At 48.2% G+C, this 22,881-nt stretch overlaps 3 protein-coding genes and 1 pseudogene across 8 annotated transcripts in view; 2 read left to right on the top strand and 2 right to left on the bottom strand.

Annotated features, from left to right (window-relative positions):
• ZYG11A (zyg-11 family member A, cell cycle regulator) overlaps nt 1-9,006 on the top strand; it is a 76,934-nt gene extending 67,928 nt beyond the window's left edge. Inside the window, exon 14 of the mRNA XM_055092690.2 lies at nt 6,770-9,006. Coding sequence (XP_054948665.1) covers nt 6,770-6,798 — 29 coding nt within the window. The 3' untranslated portion in view covers nt 6,799-9,006. The remainder of the gene's footprint in view (nt 1-6,769) is intronic.
• Nucleotides 1-22,881, bottom strand: part of ECHDC2 (enoyl-CoA hydratase domain containing 2) — a 31,715-nt gene that overhangs the window by 7,630 nt on the left and 1,204 nt on the right. For 2 of the 6 annotated variants that reach the window (XM_063607520.1, XM_063607526.1), the window contains exons 1-6: nt 18,223-18,487; nt 8,402-8,469; nt 8,245-8,332; nt 3,939-4,025; nt 1,099-1,155; nt 711-898 (exon numbers count right to left, since the gene is read on the bottom strand). In XM_063607520.1, coding sequence (XP_063463590.1) covers nt 711-898; nt 1,099-1,155; nt 3,939-4,025; nt 8,245-8,332; nt 8,402-8,469; nt 18,223-18,343 — 609 coding nt within the window. In that variant the 5' untranslated portion in view covers nt 18,344-18,487. Of the gene's footprint in view, nt 1-710; nt 899-1,098; nt 1,156-2,583; nt 2,677-3,938; nt 4,026-8,244; nt 8,333-8,401; nt 8,470-10,579; nt 10,781-18,222; nt 18,488-22,881 lie in introns of those variants that run through there. The other 4 variants (XM_034965420.3, XM_063607516.1, XM_055092767.2 and 1 more) reach the window with 4 other exon arrangements.
• LOC112441168 (translation machinery-associated protein 7-like) lies at nt 11,074-17,264 on the top strand. Its single transcript, XM_063607529.1, has one exon. It carries the CDS (start codon nt 17,073-17,075, stop codon nt 17,262-17,264), a length of 192 nt encoding a protein of 63 aa, XP_063463599.1. The 5' UTR covers nt 11,074-17,072.
• LOC129393209 (ATP synthase subunit ATP5MJ, mitochondrial-like) lies at nt 21,939-22,115 on the bottom strand (annotated as a pseudogene).

Raw genomic sequence — 22,881 nt, 5'->3', positions numbered from 1 at the left:
GCCTCCTGAGTAGCTGGGATTACAGGTGCGTGCCTCCACACCCAGCTAAGTTTTGTATTTTTAGTAGAGACGGGGTTTCACCATATTGGCCAGGGTGGTCTTGAACTCCTAACCTCGTGATACACCCGCCTCAGCCTCCCAAAGTGCTGGGATTACAGGCGTGAGCCACCCTGCCCAGCCCGCATGTTGTATTTCAAGAATGTCCCACCAGGCAGTATGGTAGGAAATATGGGTTGGAAGTTCTGTATCTATTTTAGAATCTTGCTTTTTCAGTCTTTGGGGGATTTTAAGGCTGTGCTATATAGTATAGTAGCCACAAGCCACATGTGGCTATTAGCATTTGAAATGTGGCTAGTGTGAATGAGGAACTGCATTCATTTTCTGCAATTTAAATCATTTGGCTAGTGGCTCCCATACTGGATAAGCACAAGTATAGAACATTTATCTCATCTCAGAATGGTCTACTGGACAGTGTTACATTCAGAGGGCTTTCAAGCCCATTTGGTTCCAGCCCTTTGGAATTCAATTTACATTTTAATTCAGAATTAAAATTTGACTTGATTGTGTTTACTGGATGGTTAAACAAACTCCAAAGAGGGTTAATCATATGTCTCTGGGAGAATGGATGTGCAGCCCAAGGGGACACCCTGCCCCACACATGCCTCCCCCATGAATCCAGCCCTCCTTCTGGTGCCGAGCTGTCACCACACCTGGGGCAGGATCTCCTGGGCCAGTGCTCGTGCCCGCTGGTAGGCGGCGTCCCCCTCCTCGTTCTGGGCCACAGCGTGATTCACCAGCCCCAGTACGTGGGCCTCAGTTCCACTCAGTCGTCGGCCCGTGAAGATGAGCTCCTTCGCCAGGGCCACCCCCAGACAACGGGGCAGCCTCTGAGTCCCTCCTGCCAGGATGGAGGGAGCAGGGTGGGAATCAGCATGGGAAGTGGGAACCCAGAGAAGGCTCAGCCTGGGACTCAGCCAACACTTCTCAGAGGAGCAGGGTTCAGGTGGGAGGGCAGAGCCCAGAACAGAGGGCAAAAAAGGAAAGCAGCGAAGGACCCTGGATGGGGTGGAATTGGGTGGGTGCTGTAGTTGCGATTACCTGCCCCCGGGAGGAGCCCTCGCGTGGTCTCAATCAGTCCCATGACGGCCGAGGAAGCTGCTCAGATAGAACAAAGTGAGGCCTCCCTCCCCCATCCGGTCCCCCAGTGCTAATCCTGGGGGCCACACCTGCCTCTGCTGTCTACTCACCCCTCTAGCCACTTGCCCCATGGTCTGGCCACAGCCAGGCCTCTCCAGACTCTGCCTTTGGAAGAGCCCTAGCCCAGAAGTCAGGAGCACAGGCCCTTATTTCACCATGCCCCTTTGATGGAGTTGTATGTCACCAGCAAGTCTCACCCTTCCCAAGCCTCAAAGGTGGAAGAAAGATGGCTGGCCCTCTTCTGTGTGCTTCAGAGAGCCACTAAGGATCACACGAGGTACGACGCTTGGAACAAGGAGAGTTCCTAGGAGGTGCCCCATATCTATTTGTGGAGTACTATTAATAGGTTCTCTGGCTTAGCCCTGGCCTGGCCTAGAATGTCAGTGACTCCTGCTCCTGCTACAGTCGTCCGTTCCAGCTTTGTCACAGCCTGAAATTGCCCTGACTGTTCCAGTCCATGTCCTCCTGAGTTCTGCTTCCTTCCTTCGAGAAACCTGCCTTGACTGACGCACCCCCCCGGGTCTGTCTCCTTTTCTGAATTCCCTCAGCATGGACCATGTGAACGTGGGCAGAAGGGAGTGGGTTTTACATTCACTCCGTCTTAGTCTTCCCCAAAACCCTGTGAGTTAGTTGCCTGAACATGGGCATGTGAGAAGGAGAGTTGGGGCTAGACCAGCCTGGTATTTTGGTGCCTGGACACCTGGTCAGTTCCTTCTCTTTGACCTGCATTGTGTAGACAGAAGCTAGTTTCATGCCTGGAGCTACACATTTTTATATGTCGCTCCTGGGGTGGCAGGAGAGAGCGGTGGGGGGAGAAGAGAAGACATTCAGACTTTGCCTAACTGCATCCAAGAAGGCTGCTCCTAATCACCAGGTCAGTCACCTGAGAAAATGATCAGTTATCTTCTTTATCCCCTCCCATTCTTCAAACAAAGCTCAATTGCTCAGAACAAGTAATGCAAATTTGGCTGGTGCCAGTATTCCCGCCCAGGCACCTTTGTGATTAGCTCAGCCATTGACAAACTATCCCTGAGGCTCACCTTTTTCCGAAACATGGTCGATAAATCTGACTTGGACAGACTGGGAAGACTGGACATTGCTCTTTGACCTCCTTGGCTCGTAACAGCAATTGCTCTGAGGTTGGTCAAATATTCCCAAAATGAAGGAAGCAGGTTCTGACAGGTCACATATATTACAGCAGCTAATGGCTGCACCAGGAGGGGAAGCAGCTTCTGCCTGAGCACCCTCTGTGCTCTGCCTTGCCTTAGTTTTGCTTTTGGTTGGAAGCCAAGAACAGTGGCTGACTGCAGAATGCCCAGACTCACCCTGTTTCACTCACCCCCGACTCCCTAGCCCCACCCCCTGCCCCCAGTCCTGGCCCAGTACCTGCCACTCGGAGGTCACAGGCCAGGGCAAGCTCTAGGCCTCCGCCCAAGGCAAACCCATCCATAGCCGCAATGGTGGGTGCAGGGAAGGCTGCTGTGGAGAGGAAGAAAGGCTCAGCCTGCGAGGCCCTGGTGGGACCAGGACAGAGGCTCAAGGCTGGGGAGGGGCAAGCTGTTTGGGACAGAGGCCTCAGTGGACCCAGGTCTGGAGACATTACATGGAACCTCAGCCAGGTTATCTTAATTCTTTTTTTTTTTTTTTTTTTTTGAGACGGAGTCTTGTTCTGTCACCCAGGCTGGAGTGCAGTGGCACGATCTTGGCTCACTGCAACCTCTGCCTCCCAGGTTCAAGTGATTCTCTTGCCTCAACCTCCTGAGTAGCTGGGATTACAGATGTGCGCCACCACGCCCAGCTAATTTTTTTGTATTTTTTTGTTTTTTGTTTTTTTAAGTAGAGACAGGGGTTTCACCATGTTGGCCAGACTGGTCTTGAACTCCTGACCTCGTGATCTGCCCGCCTCAGCCTCCCAAAGTGCTGGGATTACAGGAATGAGCCACTGCGCCCGGCCTCTTTTTTTTTCTTTTTTTTTTTTTTTTTTTGAGATGGAGTCTCTGCTGTTGTTGCCCAGGCTGGAGTGCAATGGCACAATCTCTGCTCACGACAACCTCTGCTTCCCGCAGCCAGGTTATCTCAGAAGCCAATTTTCCCTTTAGGGAAAGTTATGGAATCAGCCAGGGAAGAGGAATGGGAGGATGGGCTGGATGATCCCTGTTCAGGCCTAATCTGCTGGCCTCCCTGGGGCCTCCCTTTCTGTGTGCCAAGCCCTGTGCTGGGTGCTGGGAACTGGGAACACAGAATGAATCAGACATAGCCTTTGTTCCCATGGGGCTCAGTCTCATGGGGAAGACAAATGTGTATCAGGCATTATTGACCCAGGATCATCAGTGCTCCAATAAAAAGCTCAGAGGGTGGGTTGGGAAGGCTTCCTGGAGGAGGAGGTACTGGAGGGCTTGAAGGACAAGTAAAAGTTCAAGTAACCAAGAAGGGGTATCTCAGGCAAAGGTAACAGCAATTGTCAAAACTTGAAAGCATGCTTGGGGAAACTTAACTGCTTTGGAATGGCCAGGCTTGAACCCTGAGGGTGGGGCAGGACACAAAAGCTGAAGAGCCAGAACTCTCCCTGTCTGAGAGAATTGCCCTCGGTCATCCTCCCCCATCCCCCTGGGTGAGTCATCTGTCTTATCACAGAACTCCAAACAGAAAGAAGACTCTCCTTAGATGCTGGTGGGGGTGGCGGGACTGTCATCGGCAGGGACCCCCAAACCCCCTCCTCCACCCCACACCCAGATCCTCACCGATGTCATTCATCAGGCCCCGGAGTCGCTGGACAAACACCCCCACCTCTGCTTCACTCATCTGTTCCCGCTCCTTCAGGTCTGCACCTGCAGATGGCAAGGGTTGGTACCAGCCCTTAGGAAAATGGCACTTTACGGAATCCCAGGCGGTTAAAGGATCCAGCAAAGAAGACCTGAGGACAGGCAGCCAGCGAGGAAGGAGAAACACCAGGAACCCGGGCAAGGAAGTCAAGGGAAAAGAGGAGCATCAAACAAGGAGGGTGTGACACTGCAGAAAGGTGAACTGGACTCCATCAAAATGGAAACCTTCTGTGCATCAGAGGACACTATCAATAGAATACAAAGACAACCCACAGAAATGGCTGGGTGCAGTGGCTCACGCTTGCAATCTCAGCATTTTGGGAGGCCGAGGCAGGTGCATCACCTGAGGTCAGTAGTTCAAGACCAACATGGTGAAACCCTGTCTCCACTAAAAATATAAAAATCAGCCAGGTGTGGTGGCGGACACCTATAATCCCAGCTACTCAGGTAGCGGAGGCAGGAGAATCACCTGAACCCAGGAGGTGAAGGCTGCAGTGAGCTGAGATCGCACCAACTGCACTCCAGCCTCAGTGACGAGCAAGACTCCGTTTCAAAGAAGAAAAAAGAAAAAAAAGACAACACACAGAATGGAAGAAAATATGTGTAAATCATATATCTGATAAAGGTTTAATATCTAGGATATATAAAGAACTTCTCCAACTAAACAACAAAACAACCCAATTCAGAAATGGGCAAAGGGCCAGGCGCAGTGGCTCACACCTGTAATCCCAGCACTTTGGGAGGCCGAGGTGGGCACATCACCTGAGGTCACAAGTTGGAGACCAGCCTGGCCAACGTGGTGAAACTGTCTCTACTAAAAATACAAGAATTAGCCAGGTGTGTTGGTGGGCACCTATAATCCCAGCTACTAGGGAGGTTGAGGCTGAGGCAGGAGAATCGCGTGAGCCCAGGAGGCAGAGGTTACAGTGAGCCAAGATTGTGCCACTGCGCTCCATCCTGGGTGACAGAGTCTAAAAAAAAAAAAAAAAAAGGAAAAAGGACTTGAATAGACATTTCTCCTGAGGATATATACAGATGGTCAATAAGCACTTGAAAAGTTGCTCAATCTCATCGTCATTAGACAAATGCAAATCAAAACCACAATGAGATACTACCTCACGTCTATTAGAATGGCTTTTAAAACAAACAAAACAAAAAGTTGGCATGGATGTGGAGACATGGAACCCTGGTGCATTGCTGGTGGGAGTGTAAACCCATGCAGCTGCTGTGGAAACCAGTTCCAAAAAGTTAAACAGAATTACCATACAATTCTAGTCCCAAGTATATACCCAAAAGAGTTGAAAGCAAGGACTCAAACAGATACAGTCCCTCCTTATCCATAGGGGACTGGTTCCAGGACCCCTCAGATACAAAAATCCATGGATGCTCAAGCCCCTTGTATAAAATATTGTAGTATTTGCAATATGACCTATGCTCATATATCCTCCTGTATACTCTAAGCCAGGGGTTCCAGTCTTTTGGCTTTCCTGGGCCACATTGGAAGAATCGTCTTGGGCTACACATAAAATACACTAACACCAACGGTAACTGATGAGCTAAAAAAAAAAAAAAAAAAAAAAAACCACACAAAAAAATCTTATAATGTCTTAAGAAAGTTTGCAAATTTGTGTTGGGCCACATTCAAAGCCGTCCTGGGCCACATGCGGCCCAGAGGCCGAGGGTTGGACAATGGACAAGCTTGCTCTAAATCATCTCTAGATTACTTACAATACCTAATACAATGTAAATACTATGTAAACTGTTGTGCTGTGTTGTTTTTATCTGTATTATTTTTTATTGTTGCATTGTTATTTTTGTTGTTAACATTTTCAATCTGCGATTGGTTGAGTCTGTGGGTGCGGAACCTGCAGATGCAGAGGACTGACGGTACTTGTACACCAATGTATTTGGGGACATTCTTCACAGTGGCCAAAAGTGAAAACAACCCAAGTATCTATCAACAGATGATTGGGTAAACAAAATGTGGTATATATACAATAGAATGCTACTCATTACAATAGAATGTTACTCCATAAAAAGGAATGGAGTTCTGACACTTGCCACAACTTGGAGGAACCTTGAGGACATGTTAAGTAAAATAAGCCAGGCACCAAAAAACAAATATGATATGATTCTACTGGTATGAGGTATTTAGAATAGATAAATATATAGAGACAAAGTACCATAGAGGTTACCCAGGCTGGAGGGGAAGGGGGAATGGGAGTCACTGTCTGAACAGGCTGAGTTTGTTTGGTATGATAAAGAAGTTCTGGGGATGGATAGCGGTGACATTGCACAATATTGTGAATGTACTTAATGCCACTCTGAATTGTACACTTAAAAACGGTTAAAATGGTAAATTTTGTGTTACTTATATTTCACCACAATTTCTTTTCTTTTTTTTTTTTTTTGAGATGGAGTTGTGCTCTGTCACCCAGGCTGGAGTGCAGTGGCGCGATCTCAGCTCACTGTAACCTCCACCTCCCGGGTTCAAGCAATTCTCCTGTCTCAGCCTCCTGAGTAGCTGGGATTACAGGCACTGGCCACAATGCCCGGCTAATTTTTGTATTTTTAGTAGAGATGCAGTTTCACCATATTGGTCAGGCTGGTCTCGAACTCCTGACCTCAGGTGATCCACACACCTCGGCCTCCCAAAGTGCTGGGATTACAGGCGTGAGCCACTGCACCCAGCCCACAATTTCTAAAATATGTAAGTAATAAGAAAATTAAAAATTGACTAATTTTTACAGGCAGAGTCAGCAAGGTCCAAGAAGGCTGAGAGGTCAAAGGTCAAGTAAAAGAGAACGGAAGTGAGCACAAGATACGGTGGCATGCAGGTGGGCAAGCGCCTTGGTGGGAAGAGTGACCGTGGTGGGGTCCTCAAAGGCCAGATGCAGGGGTGAGCAGGAGTAGAGAGAAAATAGACTCTTCCAGTCCTAGACTACAGGAAGTCAGAGCTGGGAGAGCCTTTGGAAATCTTTGATCAGTTCCAGCCCTTCTGTGAGAGATGCGGAAACTGAAGCTCCGAGAGGGGCAGGAACTAGCCCAGGAATTCTAGAGCTAGTTGAGGCAGACCTGAGCCTCATGTAGCCCCTTCCTTCTCTGTGCTTAGCTGGGAGTGATGAGCAAAGCTAATGGGGGAGAACAGGTATGACATGACCTTCACAGAGGTCAGAGATGGAGCCAAAGGAAGAGGCCGGGGTAGGGAAAAGACCTCAGGCAGAGCAGCTGGGTCAGGCCGACTGGTCTGTGCACTTGTCAGCACAGACCTCAGGCCGGGCACCCTGACCCTGACAGCTCAGACCTAAGGGCTGAGCCACCTCCCCTTGAAATCTCCTGAGCATCATGCTACCCCTTTCCCATCCCTCCACAGTCTCCTCCTGATCCACAGTGGCCCCTGTCGGCCCCTCCAGGGGCCCTCTCAGAGTCTATTCTCAGCTCAGCTCTACTGGCAGCTGACCTGCTTCTTGTGGGCCTGGTGTACGTTTTTCCTCCAATCTCTAAAATGGAAGTTCATGATGCTTGCCCAGCTGTGAGGACCAAATGACACAGGGACAGTGGAGGGCTTTGGTGACAGGCAATGAGACCCTGTTGGTAGGCAAAAGGGCATAGAGTTCCATCTTGGCCATGGACCTTATGAACATCTTTGGGCTCCATTTTCTCTTTTCTTTTTTTTCCCAGGCTGGAGTGCAGTGCTGCAATCTCAGCTCACTGCAACCTCCACCTCCCGGGTTCAAGCAATCCTCCTGCCTCAGCCTCCTGAGTAGCTGGGACTACAGGTGCCTGCCACCATACCCAGCTAATTTTTGTATTTTTTAGTAGAGAAGGGGTTTCACCATGTTGGCCAGGCTGGTCTCGAACTCGGGCCTCAAGTGATCTACCCGCCCCAGCCTCCCAAAGTGCTGGAATTACAGATGTGAGCCACTGTACCCGTCTTGGACTCCATTTTCTTATTTCCCCCGTGAAGGGTCAGAACAAAGCATGGCATAGCTGAAATAACTAAGATCTAAGGGTTAGAGAGGCCAAGTTGAAACTAAAGTCTATCCTACCTCTTACTAGCTATGTGATCCTAGGCAAGGGAATTTTCCTCCCTGAGTCTCTGCATTCACATCGGTAAAATGGCAACAATGAGTCCCATGCTGAAGCTGATCTAAGGTTTCCCCCAACCCCTGGAGGCTGGTGGGCACCCTGCAGAGCCCAGATGGGGGCAGGAGAGAGAACCTACCTGCACAGAACACGCCCTTCACTCCACTTCTGAAGAGCAGGACACGCACTTGCCGGTCCTCCCGCAGCTGGGCCAGAGTTTCCAGCAGCTACAGAGGACACCCAGTTAGATAGTGCCAGCCCATCCCCAGCCCACCCTGGCGCCCGCCCTTTCTTACCTCACTGACGAAGACATTCCCCAAGGCATTGCGGGCAGAAGGTCTGTTCATCAGAATCTCAGTGATCCCTGTAAGGAGTCAGGGCAGCCACGGGAAAGCAGCTGGCTCTGCCTAATCCTGGGCTGTGGGCTGGGGACTGGAGGCAGGAGGCCTGGGCTCTGGGGAGCCTCTGCCCTAGATGACCAGAGTGACTTGCCACAAGTCACACACTCAGGCAGGCCTCAATTTTCCCAACCATAAAATAGACAGAAAAACCCTTGCGCTTTCTGCCTCAGAGAGAAAGTGGAAGGACTTGTAAACTGTGAAGCAAAATGGGGAGAGGAACAACAGTGACTACCACAGTAGCCCTTGCCTGCTTCTGCTGTTGTTAGACAGACAGACACACACACACAGACAAGCACACATGCACCCATGTACCTTCTTTAATTTTACAACTCCCTCCATATTCATCTTTTTTTTTTTTTTTATTTTTGGCGGGGGAGAGTTTTGCTGTTTTTTTTTTTTTTTTCAGACAGGGTCTCAACTCTGTCACCCAGGCTGGTGTACAGTGGTGTAAACATGGCTCACTGTAGCCTCAACCTCCTGGGCTCAAGCAATTCTCCTCCCTCAACCCCCAAAATAGCTGGGACTATAAGCATGCGCCATTACACCTGGCTAATTTTTGTGTTTTTTGTAGGGACGAGGTTTCGCCATCTTGCCCAGCCTGGTCTCAAACTCCTGAGCTCGAGCCATCTGCCCGCCTCGGCCTCCCAAATGCTGGGATTACAGGTTTGAGCCACCGCGGCCTTAATCTTTTCTTCACAGCAGACTTCTTCCTCTAGAGTTTGAGGAGTTATGATAAGGCAAATACCCTTATAACCACCACCCAAATCAAGAAATAGAACTGTGCCGGCCACCTCAGAAACCCCACCACACGCCCTGACTCAATCGTAGCTCCCTCCTTCCCCCTGAACAAGTAACTCTTTGACTTATAGTAATCACCTCTGTGTATTTCTTCATAATTTTTTTTTTTGAGACAGAGTTTCACTCTTGTTACCTTGGCTCACCACAACCTCCGCCTCCCAGGTTCAAGCGATTCTCCTGCCTCAGCCTCCGGAGTAGCTGGGATTACAGGCATGTGCCACCACGCCCGGCTAATTTTGTATTTTTAGTAGAGACGAGGTTTCTCCATGTTGGTCAGGCTTGTCTCGAACTCCTGACCTCAGGTGATCCACCCACCTCGGCCTCTAAAAGTGCTGGGATTACAGGTGTGAGCCACCACACCCGGCCATTTCTTTATAATTTTATCACCCAGGTGTGCATCCTTAGGTATCATAGTTTAGACTTGCTAATTTCTAAAATTGCCGTGTATCTTTTAAATCCTGGTACAACCCCCACATGCTCCCCACAACTCTGTCTTTCCCTCAGAGATTATCTGTGGAGGAGCCTGGGGTATTTGACCTACAGGGTTTCTCAAAGCCTGGGTTTTGCTAACTGCACAATCACGGGGACAGATCAATATGCTCCTCTGTCACAATAAATTAGCAACTAAATACAGAGGCTTAGTGTTCTGTCCTGTTTGGCAAGACAGTAATCCTGGCCCTACTTGTGTAATATTCTTTCACCAGCAACAGCCAAGCTTCTTGGTAGTTTTCTATACTCATTTAGTCACTTTCTTACCTGCCATTCGCTCAAACCTTCTCCAATCTAGGTTCCAGCCCCATCACTCAGCAGACATTATTCTCATTAAAGTGATGAATATAGCCACATCACTAACCAAGGGACACGTTTCTCTCCTTGCCTCACCCTCGTGGCAGCAAAAACCTTTGCTGACATTAACACACTCCACTTGATCGTTTTCTGCTTTGGCTTCTTAGAAGAATATTTATTTGTTTATAAATAGATGATTTTCTTAGAGCAGTTTTAGGGTCACAGCAAAATGGAGTGGAAAATACAATTCAATACAGTTCACCTATACTCCCTGGCCCTACACAGGCACAGTCCCTTCCGCAATCCCCATCCCCCACCAGAGGCACGTGTTGCAACTGACGAACCTACACTGATGCACTGTCGCCACCCGGGGGCCCTAGTGTACACTGGGGTTCGCTCTTGGTGGTGTACACTCTGTGGGTTTACACAGATGCATAATGACACGTATCTGCCTTGGCTTTGGCAGGCCCCCATTCTCCTTCCTCCTACCTTTCAGGTGATGCCTCTGCACTCCTTCACTGCTTCTCTTCTGCCCAATTATTTTAAGTGCGTAAGTTCCTTAAGGCCAATCAGATTCTCTTCATTCACTCATTTGTACATTTATATATTTGCTGTGTGCTGGCCTCTACTAGACACCATGATTCCAGAGACCAGGACAGACTCAAGGCCTGTCCTCATGGAACCTACAGCCTAGTGGGGAAGACAGACATTAAATAATTACTATTTGTGAGGAGAACTTGGAGAAAAAGGACAAACAAGTAAGGGGCCTCCAGTGGGCAGAGGGGAGCCCTAGTATAGAAGGTCAGAAATGAGTTATCAGAGGAGGCAGTGGCCTCTAAGCTGAGAGCTGACAGGAGAGTAGGAATTGGCCAGGCAAAAGATGTAAGAGTGCATGTGTGCATGTAAGTGTGCATGCATGGGTGCATATGTGAGCGTGTGCATGAGTGCCTGTGTGTGTGCATGCATGTTGGCAAGGTGCAGGGAAGGGGGCAGTCCAGGAGAGAAGCCTGTTGCAGGCAGAGGGAGTGGCAGAGAAGAGGGCCCAGGTGTGGGACTGCAGGGTGCCTTCCAGAACTGGAGGAGTTCAGGCAGAGGGAGAGCAGGATAAGCTGAGGCAGGAGGGACCTCCCTTCCACAGCTCACACACGCCTGCCTCCTGTACACCCAGGGCTCCCGTGTGTGCCCAGGAGCCCAGAGCTCTCCTGTGCACCCCAGGCCTGAATAGCCAAATGCCTACTTGATATCTCAACTGATATGTCCTGCTCCATTGATGAGCCAATGACCTTGCTATCAACCCAGAAGTTGATCCTGTCACCTCGCTCTTACCTCACCTACAAAATGCACTCAGTCACTAAGGCCTGCTAATCCAACCTCTTAAAGAGATCTCAGGCCTCTCAGCTCACACCGCTTCTCACAGCCATTAATCTGGCATAGGCTCTTTCCTGCATCCCTCGGATCACCCACCTGGCCCTCGAGTCCTCAGTCTTGCTCCCTCCCAGCACACACACATTCGTTCCCACACTTGGGTCACAGTCATCTTTCTTACCCCAATCCGACCACGTCCCTCCCCTTCCCCCTTCTTTTCCTCAAAATAAAGTTCAACTCCTTAATACCGACCATAAGGCCCCCCCAATCTGACTCTTGCACCCACTCTGGCCCCAATTCACCCCCGCCATCTAGTCAGGGTGTGGGGAAGAGAGATGGGCTCTGGGAAGGAGCTCACACCCTTATCATCCCTTCTAGGCTGTTTCTCCTCCTACGAAAAATCAGGATGGACATTTCAGGTATTCCCAGGGCTGAAATCCAGCAGGTGCCCAGAGGAGTGTTTCCCAATCCTTTGGCCTTCAAAGACCCCTTATTATTATCTCCCAGGGTCCTCAGCTTTGTCTGTAAACAAGCAGTGTTTATGAAGTTGGCATTCTCAGTTTAAGCTGATCAGAGACACAGAAAGGCCAATGAAAGTTTCTGGGCTCTCAAGGGACAGGGTGTTCAGCCAGGAATTACAGAACTATGGCTAGGGGCAAAGAACTGTAACATTCAGGCAAACTGGACTTCCTTAGCCTCCCCAGAAACCTGCAAAGAGCTCTTAGAGCCCAGCAGGTCTGGAGGCTCCAGAGAGGTGTGCAGATGGCCATAAGGTCGCTTCCAGCTCCAGTGCTCCAGGAGAGAAAATGGGGCAACTCTGGAGAAGGGAGACTGCAGTGGATAGAGAGATGCCAGATCAGGAGGAGTCAAGGACCCTGACCCCCACAAACTTCAGAGCAGTCTAGATCCAAGGTCCCCAGAGTGGCCCTCATGTTTACATCCTGAATAATCCCCTCCCTTGCATGTGGGTGGGACCTGTGAATTGCTTCTAAGCAATAGTATACAGCAAAGGTTATACAATGTTACTCCCGAGATTAGGTTAAGTTATATGGTGAAGGTAATGTGACTTCTGTAATTCGGTTATAGTATATAAAAGGCTCTGTCTTATTAGAGACACTCATGGGCCTAACGAGAGGGTCAAGTAGCAAAGGACTGCGGGCAACCTCTAATTGCTGAGAGTGACCCCCAGCCAACAATCAGCAAGAGAACAGGACTTCAGTCCAACAACCATAGGAGGTGAATTCAGGTCTCAGCAACCTGACGACCTTGGAAGCAGATCTTTCCCGTCAAGCCTGGGATGAGACCACAGCCCTGGCGAACTCCTGACTGCAGCCCAGCCTGGCAAGACCTGAAGCAGAGAACTCTGCTAAGTTGTGCCTTGACTTCTGACGTACAGAAACTAAAAAATGATAAATGTGTGTGACTTTGAGTATCAAAGTTTGTGATCATTTGTTAGGTAGTAATAGAAAGCTGATATAGCCGTGGTATCCTGGGACTGGCAGACACTCCTCTCTCTGCTTTCCTGTTCTTTCCTTCCATTCTCTCTGGCTGACTGTCTCTCATCTTTCAGCTTCATCTCCTGTCTCCACCTACATCTCCCTCTCGGAATACTGACTGCCAACTCTTAAAAGCCCTTAGCTCAAGCCACAACTCAGCCACACGCCAGCCCCATGGCCTTGGGCAAACCACTTTACCCTTCTGGCCTTCAATTTCCTGATCTGTAAGAGAAATAATAAAAAGGTTATTGTTAGGATTAAAAGAGATAATGCACTTAAGTGTCTAACCAGAGTTTGTGTAAAACGCCCAGATACTAGGGCAAGTCTCAGACCTAATACAGTATCTGAACTTTAAGCTGGGAGCCCCCCCGGAGCCAGGCAGGGTGTCTTTGGCTGCCGACATTCAATTGTGCAACATTTAATTTGCACTACCACATGCCAGGTCCTGGAGAAATGGACAGTAATCAGCCAAGGTCCCTGTGTTCTTAGTCTAGCCCCGATGCTGGGAACATTGCCCTTCTGACCCCAATAGCGGGGATGGGGCTGTGCTGCACCCTTCCCACTCTTACCAAACCTACCATACCACTGAGCAGCTGACCTAGGATCACTTCTGTCCAGATGGCTTGGGTCACAGGCGAGGTGTTGTGGGTAGAAGTCAACAGAAACCACTGGAAGGGCCGGGCGTGGTGGCTCACGCCTGTAATCCCAGCACTTTGGGAGGCCGAGGCGGGTGGATCACCTGAGTCAGGAGTTCAACACCAGCCTGACCAACATGGCGAAACCCCGTCTTTACTAAAAAGACAAAAATTAGCCAGGCGTGGTGGCACACACCTATAATCCCAGCTACTTGGGAGGCTGGGGCAAAGAATCGCTTGAACCCAAGAGGCAGAGGCTGCAGTGGGCCGAGATCACGCCACTGCACTCTGGCCTGGGCAACAGAGTGAGACCATCTCAAAGGAAAAAAAAAAAAAAGAAACCACTGAAGGGTAGTGTGGAGAACAACTGATTTAACAACACTTTACTATACAGAAGAGGAAACTGACGCCCGGAAACAAGGAGGATTTGCTCAAATAACAGCTGGACCCAGCTGGCAATCCTGACTCTTAAAGAGCTAACAGCCTAGAAGAGAGACAAGTTCAGACACACGAAACATAAAAGGACAGTGTGGGGGACGGAGCAGCAGAGCAGGGGAGTTCCAAAAAGATTTCCATAGGCAGAAAGGAAGGAAGAGGAGCCAAGTCAGGGCACAGCTAGAGCAAAACACAGAGGTAAAAATGAGCCCATGTGTAGAGGAGGGAGGATGGAAAGGTCAGCTTGTGGTGGAGAACCTTAGTGCCCAGCTAAGGAGTTGAAGGACAGCCATTAATTACAGTCATGCACAGCATGATGATGTTTTAGTTGGTCAGCTACAGACCACATATAAGACATATAAGTCCCATCAGACTCTAATGGAGCTGAAAAATTCCTATTGCCTAGTGACACCATAGCTGTCATAACATCATAGCGCAATGCAACACTCAAATGCTGGTGGTGAGGCTGGTGTAAACTAGCTTGCTTTACCAGTTATACAAAAGCACAGCACATACAATTAGGCCCACAACATAATACTTGATAATGATAATAAATGACTATGTTTTGGGTTTATATATTTACAATATTATTTTTACCATTATTTTAGAATATACTCCTACTTTTTATTTTTAATTTTTTTGAGACAGGGTCTTACTCTGTTGCCCAGGCTGGAGTACAGTAACACGATCATGGCTCACTCATGGGTTAAACACCTTTGGGCTCACTTTCAAATATCAGGAATCCTTGATATTGGACAGCCTTGACCTCCCCGGCTCAAGCCATCCTCCCACCTCAGCCTCCTGAGTAGCAGGGGCTACAGGTATGCACAACCATGCCTGGATAATTTTTGTATTTTTTTGTAGAGAAGGAAACATTTTATGTTTCCCAGGCTGGTCTCAAACTCCTGGGCTCAAGCAATCTGCCTGCCTCACCCTCTCAAAGTGCTGGGATTACAAGAGTGAGCCAGGTGAGTCACTGTACCTGGCCTGGGCCATGTGTACTCCTACTTATTAAAAAAAAAAAAAGAAAAAAAGTTCAGTGTAACACAGCCTCAGGCAGGTCCTTCAGTAGGTATTCCCGATTGTTATCATAGGAGATGGCAGCTCCATGCACGTTATCGCCCCTGAAGACCTTCCAGTGGGACAAGATGTGGAGGTGGAAGACAGTGATAGGTCTAGGCTCGTGTGTGTGCTTGTGTCTTTGTTTTTAACAAAAAAAGTTTAAGAATTAAAATTTTTAAAAGCTTATAAAATAAGGATCTAAAGAAGAAAACATTTTTTGTACAGCCGTACAATGTGTTTGTGTTTTAAGCTAAGTGTTACTACAGAAGAGTCAAAAGTTGAAAAAATTAAAAAGTTTATAAAGTAAAAACAGAGTAAGCTAAGGTTAATTTATCATTGAAGAAAGAAACATTTGTAAAGCAAATTTAGTGTAGCCTAGGTGTACAGTGTTACAGAGTCTATAGTAGTGTACAGTAATGTCCTAGGCCAGGGGTCCCCAACCCCCGGGCTGTGGACCCATCCCAGTCTGTGGCCTGCTAGGAACTGGGCCACACAATAGGAGATGAGCAGCTTCATCTGTATTTACAGCAGCTCCCCATGGCTTGAATTACCACCTGAGTTCCACCTCCTATCAGATCAGCGGTGGCATTAGAATCTCATAGGAGTGCGAACCCTATTGTGAACTGTGCATGTGAGGACTCTAGGTTGTTGTGAGCTCCTTATGAGAATCTAATGCCTGATGATCTGAGGTGGAACAGTTTCATCCCCAAACCATCTGTCCGCCCGCAAGTCCATGGAAAAACTGTCTTTCATGAAAATAGTCCCTGGTGCCAAACCAGTCCCTGCTGTCCTAGGCCTTCACATTCACTCACCATTCACTCGCTGACTCACCCAGTGCAGCTTCCAGTCCTGCAAGCTTCATTTATGGTAACTGCCCAGTACAGGTGCACTATTTAAAAAATCTTTTAGACTGTATTTTTACTGTGCCTTTTCTATGTTCAGATACACATTTACCATTGTGTTACAGTTGCCTACAGTATTCAGCCCAGTACCATGCTGTCCAGGTTTGTATTCTAGGAGCAACAGGCTATACACCATGTAGCCTTGGTGTGCGGTAGGCTACCCCATCTAGGACTGTGTAGGTGCACTCTGTGATGCTCCCACAATGACCACAATCACCTAATGATGCATTTCTCAGAATGTAGCCCCGTTGTTAAGCAACACATGACTCTATGAGAAATAAAGCCGCTAAGAACAGTGAAGAGTGGTTTACCACCCAACCTCAAGCTCAAAGGCAGCAGGTAAAATGTAACAGTGCTCTTGTGCCATCAGCCCCAGTGGAAGGCGGAACCTGCAGCTTCTAATATGAACATCAAATGACCCCAACTCATTCCCTGTGAGGGCTCCGTGTGTGATCTCATCCCCATGCCTCCTCTGCACTGTCATCTTGGTTTCTGTCTCTCCTTCTCTCACTGCCTTTTCCTGCCCTTTGAGCCCTCTGGCAGGGGCAGAGGCTTAATCTGCTGATCCTTGTCATTCTTTTTTGGATAAAATGATTCCCGATATTTGCAAGTGAGCCTAAAGGTCTTTAACCCATGATAATTATGTGTTTACAGATGTACAAGTCTGTATTTTGAGTCACTGAATTACTAGAAGAGCCAGTGATTACCTAATGGTTGAGAACACAGGCTTTGAAATCAGACCTGGTTCAAATAACTTAACCTTCTGTGCCTCAGTTTTTTAATCTGTAAAGTGGGGAGAATAATCTTGACTGTCTTAAGAGCTGTTGCCAGTTGGGTAGTGAACTAAGCATGAGATTGGGGGTATAAGGTTCAGCAATATTAACTGTTCAAGGAAATTCTCACCAAGTGGTGCAGTGGGACTCTAGGTGGCCTGTCCGTGTCCACTGAAGGTGGTAGATGCACACTTGGGAACAGTGGGCAACAGCAGGGAGCAAGGAACTGGATTTTATGGCAAAGCCCCCCTTCAAACTTGGTGTCAAGCCGGTAAAAAGGAAGCAATACTGCTGGGGAAGGGGCGGCAGGCGCCATGTCTGGCCACGAAGGTGGCAAGAAGCCACTGAAACAGCCCAAGAAGCAGGCCAAGGAGATGGACGAGGAAGATAAGGCTTTCAAGCAGAAACAAAAAGAGGAGCAGAAGAAACTCGAGGAGCTAAAATGGAAGGCCACGGGGAAGGGGCCCTTGGCCACAAGTGGAATTAAGAAATCTGGCAAAAAGTAAGGTGTTCCCTGTGCCTAAGGAGATGGTGACCCTTTATTTCATCAGTATTTAAACCTCTCTATTCCCTGCCATAACATCTTTTGCCACCTATGGCTGGAATTAAGTGTTGTCTTGGAGCTGTTGTACATTTAAGAATAAACTTTTGTTAAAAAAAAAAAAAGGAAGCAATACAACGAAATGTACAGTACAATGCCATCTGTGTATCAAATGCAGGAGACAGGGGATGAGATGCGGGGAGGAGACCCAAGGCAGGAGAAGCGCCTAGCCCTGATGGTTACCAGCAGAGGACTGAGGAGCGTTATCAGCACCACTGAATGCTCCAGAAGTTCAAACAACAACAACAACAAAAACGCAACACGCGATCAGAGGCGTTTTCTGCCAGTGACCCGCGAACTTTGCCCCGCACCCCTCGTCCCCGCTCCATACTATCCTTGATCTTGGCCAAAAGGCGGAGAAACAGCGAACTTTTCCCTGGAGCCAGAAGGACGCAAAGGTTCGCTAGCGGCCCAGGGCTGTGCGCGCGGCTGGAGAGGCACCCTCCTCACTCTGCCCGCTGCCGCACTGGGCACTGGGACTGGCTCCGCTGCCTCCGCCCCCGAACCGGGCCAGGACCCTTGGCGGGGGAGGGGAACGCGCACTTGAACGCTCCTGGCCTGGGGGCCGCGGGGCCCAGTCCTACCAGTGCGGACCCCGCTCCCCCTTCCACACAGTCGGAAGACCCCAAAGGGCCTTTGAAGAGACCGAGGTTGCCAGAGGCCCCCCGCCCCCAGCTAGAGTCGGGAGCCACTAAGGCTGCCGCCCACCTCTCGGGCCTGGAGCGGTTTGGGGCGCCTAGAACTGGGAGGGAGGGACTGGGGATCGAATCCTTCAACGCACTGAGCGGCCCACCTGCCGGCCCCCCGCTGCCTCCGGCCTAGTCCCAGTCGCGTCATGCGCCGCCCCGGAACTGCACATTTACCTTGGTCCGGACCCGCCAGGGCGCGCACTTGGATCTCTGAGCCCCCGGCCGCCCCGTCGGAAGCGCAGCCGCGGGCCCGAAGGGGCCTCCAGGGGCGCAGGAGGCACAGAACGCGCAGCATCGGGGCGCAGGCTGGGAGTGAAGGCGCTTCTCCGGCCCTGCACCGTCTCGGCTCCCGCTGAGAGCTCGCAGTTCCGGCGTCGGGCGAAGCCTTCGCCAATTGCTCCACCTATGGGCCAAGCGTCTGTTGCCTCCTTCCGCACCTCCCGGGGACAGGGAGACTTGAGCGGAGGAGGTCGGGGGAAGCCCAGCTCCTCTGTGTGATTTGGGGTAACCCTGTCAACCTCCCAGCGTCAGTGTTTTAATCCTGTAAAATGGGGATAATAGTGACTACCCCGTGGTGGTGTGAAGATTAAATGGGGTGTGTGAACCTTGCTTGCACATATGCTCAATTTCATTTTTTAAATGAAATGACATTTAATGAGTCCCTTGAGCGTGTCTACACTTGCGAACCTCACTGCTTCACCTCCCATTTGCGCCTCACTTTTTTTTTTTTTTTTTTTTTTTTTTTTTTTTTTTTTGAGACGGAGTCTCGCTGTGTCGCCCAGGTTGAAGTGCAGTGCCTTGATCTTGCCTCACTGTAACCTCTGCCTCCGGGTTCAAGCGATTCTCCTGCCTCAACCTCCCGAGTAGCTGGGATTACAGGGACGCGCCACCACGCCCAACTAATTTTTTTTTTGTATTTTTAGTAGAGGCAGGGTTTCACCATGACGAACCCCTGTCTCTGTTAAACATTCAAAAAAATTAGCTGGGCGTGGTGGCGGGCGCCTGTAATCCCAGCTACTTGGGAGGCTGAGGCAGGAGAATCACTTGAACTCGGAAGGCACAGGTTCAGTGAGCCGAGATCGCGCCACTGCACTCCAGGCTGGGCAATGAGCGAAACTGCGTCCCCCCCAAAAAAATTATTCTCTTAAACACAGTATATACAAAGCACTCTCACATTGCTGATGTGAATGTCTTTAAATGAAAAGCAACTGCTAATTTATATCAAAATTATAAATGCACAAGCTCATTGCCCCAGAAATTCCAATTTTAGAAATTTAACCTACAGATAAATCCACACAGCTGTGAAATGACATGTGTTCATGGCTGTACATTGCAGCATTGTTTATGATAGCAAAAGACTGGAAGCACATGGTGCTGTCATGTGCTTCTGGTGAGGCCTCAGGAAGCTTACAATCATGGCTGAAGGTGACAGGGATCCAGCATGTCACATGGCGAGAATAGGAACAAGAAAATTAGGTGGGGAGGTCCCAGTTTATCACCAAGGGGATGGTGCTAAACCATTCACAAGGGATCTGTCCTCATGATCCAATCACCTCCCAACAGGGCCCACCTCCAACATTGGGAATCATATTTCAACATGAGATTTGGAGGGGTCAAACACCCAAACTATATCACAGTCTTAATATCCATCAATAGAGGGTTGGTTAAATAAATTATGGGGCTGTGTGTGGTGGCTCACCCTATTATTCCAACACTTTGGAAGGCCAAGGCAGGTAGGTCCCTGGAAGCCAGGAGTTTGAAACCAGCCTGGGAAATATAGCAAGCCCCTATCTCTACTTAAAAAAAAAAAAAAAAGTACATCAATAATCTGAATACTATGCAGCTATAACAAAACACAGGAAACTGTTTATGCATTGATATGAAACAATCTTCAAAATCTATTGGTATATGAAACAAGTCAAAATGCAGAATAGTGTGTAAAGAAAGCTAAAATTTGGCCGGGTCTGGTGGCTCATGCTCATGAACCTAGCACTTTGGGAGGCCGAGACAGGAGGATTGCTTGAGGCCAGGAGTTCAAGACCAACCTAGCCAACATAGCAAAACCCCACCTCTATTAAAAGAAATAATAAAGAAAACAAAAATTTGTGTTAACAAGGGGGATAAGAGTATGCATGTGTATATTTGATTGTATTTACATAAAACATCTTTGGAAGGATAGGGGAGAAGAACCGAGAGGCTGGGAATAAGGGTAAGAGAGACAAGTTTTACGGTTTGACCTGTTATACGTTTTTGGACACAGGATGTTGTTGTTGCCCAGATTGGAGTGCAGTGGCAGTATCTTGGCTCACTGCAGCTTCTGCCTCCCGGGCTCAGGTGATCCTTCTACCTCACCCTCCTGAGTAGCTGGGACCACAGGTACATGCCACAACATTGGCTAATTTTTGTATTTCTTGTAGAAACGGGGTTTTGCCATGTTGCCAAGGTTGGTCTCGAACTCCTGAGCTCAGGCGATTTGTCCACCTTGGCCTTCCAAAGTGCTGGGATTACAGGTGTGAACCACCATGCCTGGCCCCTTTTATACTTTTTGAATCTTAATTTTTGTTTTAAGTATAACTTACTCAAAATAAATAATGAAAATGAAAACAAAGCACAATAACAAAAATTAAAAACATGCCTTAGCAAAAATAAAATAAAACTAATATATACACAAAATCAAAACATACAAACTAGCCAGGCCCGGTGGCTCATGCCTGTAATCCCAGTACTTTAGGAGGCTGAGGTGGGTGGGTCACCTGAGGTCAGGAGTTCAAGACCAGCCTGGCCAACATGGTGAAACCCTGTCTCTACTAAAAATACAAAAATTAGCCAGGTGTGGTGGTGGGCAGCTGTAATCCCAGCTACTCAGGAGGCTGAGGTGCAAGAATCGCTTGAACCCAGGAGGTGGAGGTTGTAGTGAGCTGAGATCACACCACTGCACTCCAACCTGGGCAACAGAGTGAGATTCTGTCTTAAAAAAAAAAAAGAAGCAAAAACAAAACATACAAACTATAATTGGGTATAAGATTAAAAGAAAAACTCTCCCTCCTCCATATTCCATGCATTTATTGTATTCTATTTTATTGAGACAGGGTCTCACTCTGTTGCCCACATTGGAGTACAGTGGTGCAGTCAGTTCACTACAACCTCAGACTCCTGGGCTCAGGGGATCCTCCCGTCTCAGCCTTCCGAGTAGCTGGGACTACAGAAGTGGGCCACCACACTTGGCTCATTGTTAAATTTTTTGTAGAGACAGAGGTCTCCCTATGTTGCCCAGGCTGGTCTCAAACACCTGGCCTCAAGTGATCCTCCCACCTCAGCCTCCCAAAGTGCTGGGATTACAGGTGTGAGCCCCCATGCCTGGCATCCACCCATTTAAAAAGATTTTTCTTGTTTTTCTTCTTTTTTTTTAGAGATAGGGAGCTATGTTGCCCAGGTTGGTCTTGAATTCTTGGGCTCAATCAATCCTCCCATTTTGGCCTCCCAAAGTGCTGGGATTACAGGCATGAGCCACTGTGCCTCGCTGCTTTTTGTCTTTTTGTATTAACAGAAAAGGTCTCACTATGCTGTCCAGGCTGGAGTGCAGTGGGTATTCACAGGCATAATCATAGCTCACTGCGGCCTTGAACTCCTGGACTCAACCAGCCTTTCTGCCTCAGCTCCTCAAGTAGATGGGATTACAGTCTTGTACCACCACACCCAGCTTAAAATGATATTTATTGTGTTTTATCTGGCATTTCTGGGTGTTTTTTTTGGGTATACTTATTCATGCCACAAAGTAAGTGGTACTTATATAAGTGTACAGTGATTTTCCAGGTTCCTTTCTAACATAGCTTGCTTAAATTCACAGGTCGACTAATGTTTCATTTCATGTGCATGCTAAGTGAAGCTGGTTAGTGATGACCATAAGCAGGTGGAGAAGCTTTCAATATTTTACTTATTTTATCAGTACTCCTGATTTTATGAATGATGAGGCTCATTAACCCCATTCCTACTCAAATCTCCTGATAAACTTGGGTATAATAGGGCTTCATGGGGATCCAAACATTTTTAATAATGTTTTGAAGCATCTTGGTGTGGGACAAACAGCTCAGGCTACCCCAGAGCCCCACATCCAATGACTTAGAAAAGTCTGTGTTTTATAGTGGGAAATATTTGGATTATTTAGTCCTTCACATTGGAAAGGGAAGTGTTTTTTCTCAGTCTTTTCGGTATTAACAAATACCTTTTATATTACTATCTATCCCCTCTGCCCTCTATGGACTCTTATTTTGAAAGCAATATCCAGTGGACAGCCAGGATTTGTTACCTAACAATTAATCTTGACCTTAGGACTTGTTGTTCTATTAGGTTGGTAACTTTGTCTGATCCACCAATCATATTGCTGTCTTGTCGGTCCATCAGTTTCAAGAAACAACTGTACATGTCAGTGCCCTGATTTGTGTTTGTTTTTCCTTTTTTTTTTTTTTTTGTTTCGTTTTGGTTTTTTAGAGACGTGGTCTTGGTATGTTGCCCAGGCTGGAGTGCAGTGGTTATTCAGAGGTGTAATCATAGCACATTTGTAGCCTTGAATTCCCAGGCTCAAGTGATCTTTCTGCCGAAGCCTCCTGAGCAGATGGGAGGCGTGCATCACTGAGCGCAGCAGATTTTACTAAGTTGGTCTAGTCCTAGCTCAGTAGTTCTTTACTTAGCACAGAGGGGGCTTCTTAGAATCTCCTAAACTTGATCTTAGCCAAATGGCCAAGAAGCAATCCTTAGAATCTTCTAGGAGAGCCTTTCTAAATGCTGATACTGCAAACCGAAAAGTATATGAAACGGATCTCAATTAATTTAGAA

Source organism: Pan paniscus, chromosome 1 (genome assembly GCF_029289425.2).
Source record: "Pan paniscus chromosome 1, NHGRI_mPanPan1-v2.0_pri, whole genome shotgun sequence".
Taxonomy (NCBI): Eukaryota; Metazoa; Chordata; class Mammalia; order Primates; family Hominidae; genus Pan; species Pan paniscus.
The sequence above is the reverse complement of the archived record's forward strand: the minus strand, read 5'-3'. Positions and strand labels throughout refer to the sequence as shown.

What these genes read in the sequence shown, in the direction of transcription:
- LOC112441168 (XM_063607529.1), top strand. Translation starts at nt 17,073, where the DNA reads ATGTCTGGCCACGAAGGTGGCAAGAAGCCACTGAAACAGCCCAAGAAG.